At 34.6% G+C, this 4,240-nt stretch overlaps 1 protein-coding gene across 1 annotated transcript; it reads right to left on the reverse strand.

The window, feature by feature from the left end:
- Window positions 1-3,482: 3,482 nt before the first annotated feature.
- LOC117781422 (protein enhancer of rudimentary-like) lies at window positions 3,483-3,883 on the reverse strand. The gene has a single exon (XM_034618178.1). It carries the CDS (start codon window positions 3,881-3,883, stop codon window positions 3,548-3,550), a length of 336 nt encoding a protein of 111 aa, XP_034474069.1. The 3' UTR covers window positions 3,483-3,547.
- Between the last annotated feature and the right edge of the window lie 357 nt (window positions 3,884-4,240).

Genomic DNA, 4,240 nt, shown 5'->3' on the forward strand with positions numbered 1-4,240 from the left:
GAACTTTCTTTAGTTTTTGTGTCTAGTCTATAGATACTTTGACTTTGTTGTAACCAATGAGTTTAGATCTTATCTTGTTGTTTATTATATCGAATTAAAAGCCCTATTTGAAATTACAAATAAAATTAATTAGTTTTCAGATAATCTAAAATTACTTGGGTATTCTGAAAAGGGATAGTTGTTCTAAAATCTATTTTTGAATTTGTAACATGATTAATTTAAAATTTATTTAAAAAAATGCACTAAAAATAAACGTAAAAAAAAAATGTTCGCAAATTATAGAAACATCCATTATCCATGTATTGATTTAAGTATTATCTATTATAATTTACTTAACACCGTAAACTTTAATAGAAGATCAAACAACTAAAAAATTAAGAGCATCGCAAATTCGTTAATAAATTCTTATTATTTGCTTTCAGTCATTTGTTTACTTAGCAAAGCCAAAGTTTTCAGACAAATTCCTGAAATACTTTTGATGTTGCTAACAAGCCGGCAATTGTCTTATCAGTTGGCGTATTAACTGATGTGATTATATATGTATGTATTTGTGTATGAGGTTTCGATAAGCTTAATTCGAAAATTCCGAAGTGTATAACAGTACAAAATCGTGATGACTTTGATTAAACTTCAAGTCAAGTCCTTTTGCTGAACACTAATGAAAATAACACAAATGTTTGTTTTTTTTTTCTAATTTTATTTTGCACTTTTCCTTTGGTTGTTGCTGCTGCCGTTTTCTGAGTGAAAAGCGTGTCCTGACAGCGACCAGCATGATATTCAATTTGTGATCTTAATCAGCAGGTGTCCTGCACGTCTTTCTTTTTTCGTCTCTCTCTATTTCATTGCTTTCCTTTGCCATTTCTCGGCTTCTTTTCTCATTTTTTCTTGCAGGTTGCCTATCAACGGGGACGTCATCGTCATCATTGCCTTTTTATTATTTTCATTCGGGTTTTGGCTTGCTGCCTATTAATAGTTGTTGTTGTTGTTGTTGTTGCTATTGCTGTTGTTGTTGTTTTTGTTGGCCTTTGTCAGCTTTGTCCGTGTGCTCGTTCAACGTTGTTAGGCATTAACTTTTGTCATTTTGAGCACCCCTCAGTCAGTGAACAATGCAATGTGAATTGGCAGGACCTAGCCCAGGATCTGGCCGTCGGTTCGTCTAGACAGTCTGTTCGTTTTGAAGGGTTGGGAGAGAGGGAGAGTGGGGAAGTGAGGAGATGATTGCCCGCTGCTTTTGGTCCACTGCTGTGTTCATTTAATTAAATTACACCAAATTGTTTGGGTCGTCCTTTCATTCAACTTACAGAACAAAACCAAACGAAACGACAACAGCAACAAATACAACAACAACAACAGCACGAGCAGCAACAAAAGCAATCGCATAAAATGTGTAGAAAATTACAAAATACTTTGACTTGAAAAAATATTTGCTCAATGCCTGTTGCCTTAAAGTGTACGTAATTGCTTTGGCCGTTTTACGAAATCGAAAAACAATTTGGCTTTTAAATTATGTGCAGCCCACACACACACATGCACGCAAAAAAATAAATTCGGCATAAATAATACAAGAAACACACAAAATATTGAAAGATACTCGCAACAGCTGCGGCAAATGTGTATTTATATATTGATGCTTATATTTGTGTGCGAATGTGTTGTTGTTGTGTATGTGTGTGTGTATGTGTGTGTGTGTGTGTGTGTTGTGAACGCTTGCAACGATTTGTGTTATTAAAGTGCAATAGATTTTGTAACTGTGAATTGAAAACGCTTTCGAATAGCCAAAAAATATTTTTTAAATGATTATGAAGTTACCAAACAAAAATAAATTCTGAAATTCTGAATAAATGTAAAAATTCTACATCGAATCTATAGACTCGAAAGAGAAGTTGGAAATGAATACGAATATTTTAAAACTTAAACTTCATACTTATAAACGTTGTGATCTCATAAAATAAAATTCCTAACTGAAGATCATAGCAGCCACTGATTCTACTTATTGGTTATCTTAAGGTTTTAAGCTTTAGATAAGTCTATAAAATATTTCAAATTGAAAATGCATTAAATATTACATTTTGCATTTTTAACTCTGTTTTTGTGATTTGTAGTCGAAATAAATATTTGGAATACTACCAAATATTTCAGACTCCCTCACTGCCATTTTTCCAACTCACACACTCACAGTCAGACAAAAGTTTTGCTAAGCCCAGCAACGTCCTACGCCCACAGCATTTGGGCCACGTTTGAAAACGTTTTACAAATTTCGTTGCCTACATTTTGGGGCAGACGTTGAGCACTCGCAAAACGCAAATCAAAATCATAAAATATAAGTTTTCACTGCGTAAATTTGGAGTGTTCGCCTCGACTCGACTTTGCCACAGCTGCCTAAATGTTTTTTAATTTGTTTTCCTGTTGCTGTTGTTGCTGTTGATGGTGTTGGCAATGCCAACTGTGCGCGATAAAGCTCAAGCTCTACTCGACTGAAAAAGTTCCTCTACTGCCAACTGTTGCCCCATGCGGCAAGCGAATGATTAATCATAGACAGAAATTCACTTGAAACGCAGCTGCAGCAATCCAAAAGTAACAAAAGTCTGTCATTCGAACAAGAAGAGTTGACAACAGTAAAAAATAAAGTATATATAGTATATATGTATATAGACAAATATGGTATAAAGGTGAGAGTAACTGATGGTTAGGTAACTGCGGCTCTCATATTGATCAATCAACGTCAGTTGGCTCTTGTTGCAAAATCTATAAGCAATATGATAACCATTTGCCAATAAAGTCGACTAACTAGGCAGCTGTCTGGCATTGTCTGGCGCTGTATGGCGCTGTCTGGCGCTGTGTGGCGTTGTCTTTGTAACAACACTTTGAGTGATTTGATATGGCACATAACTGCAGCCCCCTCACTTGTCTACTAAACCTTTGATTGAAACAAATTTCCAATAAAATCGAACGACGAACAGCATGACGGATGCGACGAAAAGCGACGTTGTTTCCCTGTTTCCCTGTTTCCATTTTCTTTTTCAACTATTTCCCCAGCTACTGCTCTTGCTCTTTGGCTACCTTTACGGGATGCGCCAAAAAGTGTCACTTTTTATGAGCGATCATTTGTTTTGCCCCACCGTACCTACTCGATTCTATTGTACCCCCTTTTTCATGTTTTATTTTCCGCTTTCTTGTTGTCGATTTTTTACTTCTTGTTCCCTACCTATTCTTTGTTTCCTCTGTTGCTTCTGTAATTTTATGCTTTTGACAAATTTGAGTTTAAGTGGATTACTTTTTACTCTAGGGATTTTTCTCCCTCTCCTCTATTTTCCCCTAAAGCAAAATGATTGCGTTCAATGTTTATGTAGCTGATGATTAATTAATTTTTATTTCTGACGCTCCTTGTGTCTGATTTTCTGAGAGACATTTGTAGCGCAATTAATTTTCATTTTCTTTTTAAGGTCCGGAAAACATTAACTCATAAATAAACAACTATGTAGAAAAGAATCATAAATTCTAAAACTCTTTAATTGCTTTAAATTAAATATTATAAAAGTAAACAGAATTAAGAAATTTGTTTAGTTATAATATTTGCTGTATTCATTGCAGTTTCTCGAAACAGTTCATAGATCTGATCCTTGATCCATTCCTTGTTGTAGGGTGCATAGCTATTGGTGCTCCTCTGGAAAACCACACAGCTTATATCCACAAATGAATCAATGAAATCAAACAGCTGCGTAATACCATAAGTTATAGTTGGCATATCGGCGCTTTGACGCTTCAAATGTTCTTCGTAGATCTGGCAAATGGATTCCAGGCATTCCTTAACGCTCTCGTACTCACAGTAAGTGCGAGTTATCGGACACGGCTTCGGATGTAAGAACAGTATAGTATGGGACATGGCTCTAACCTTGCTAATAGGCAGATAAATCAATTAATTCATTTAGTTTTTTATAGAAATAAATTGATAGATAGGCCTTTTACACTCACCTCAAAGTTCGAACGGAAAAGTCCATAATTAATTAAGTTTCCTTGCCTTAAAAGAAATGGCCTACTTTCTAGTACAATTTTGAGCCATTTATGATTTATAGCTTCCCAACAAATAAACATATTTACCTATTAATAAAATTTTCAATATTTGCGCTGAGAATTTTCAAAGCATTTTAATTCATACTTCAAGTATCTACTTATATTATAGATATAGATAATTGTTTCTTGAGGAACAAAATCTTAATCTCAATAAAAGACTTAAATAATT

This window comes from Drosophila innubila (assembly GCF_004354385.1).
Source record: "Drosophila innubila isolate TH190305 chromosome 2L unlocalized genomic scaffold, UK_Dinn_1.0 4_B_2L, whole genome shotgun sequence".
NCBI lineage: Eukaryota > Metazoa > Arthropoda > Insecta > Diptera > Drosophilidae > Drosophila > Drosophila innubila.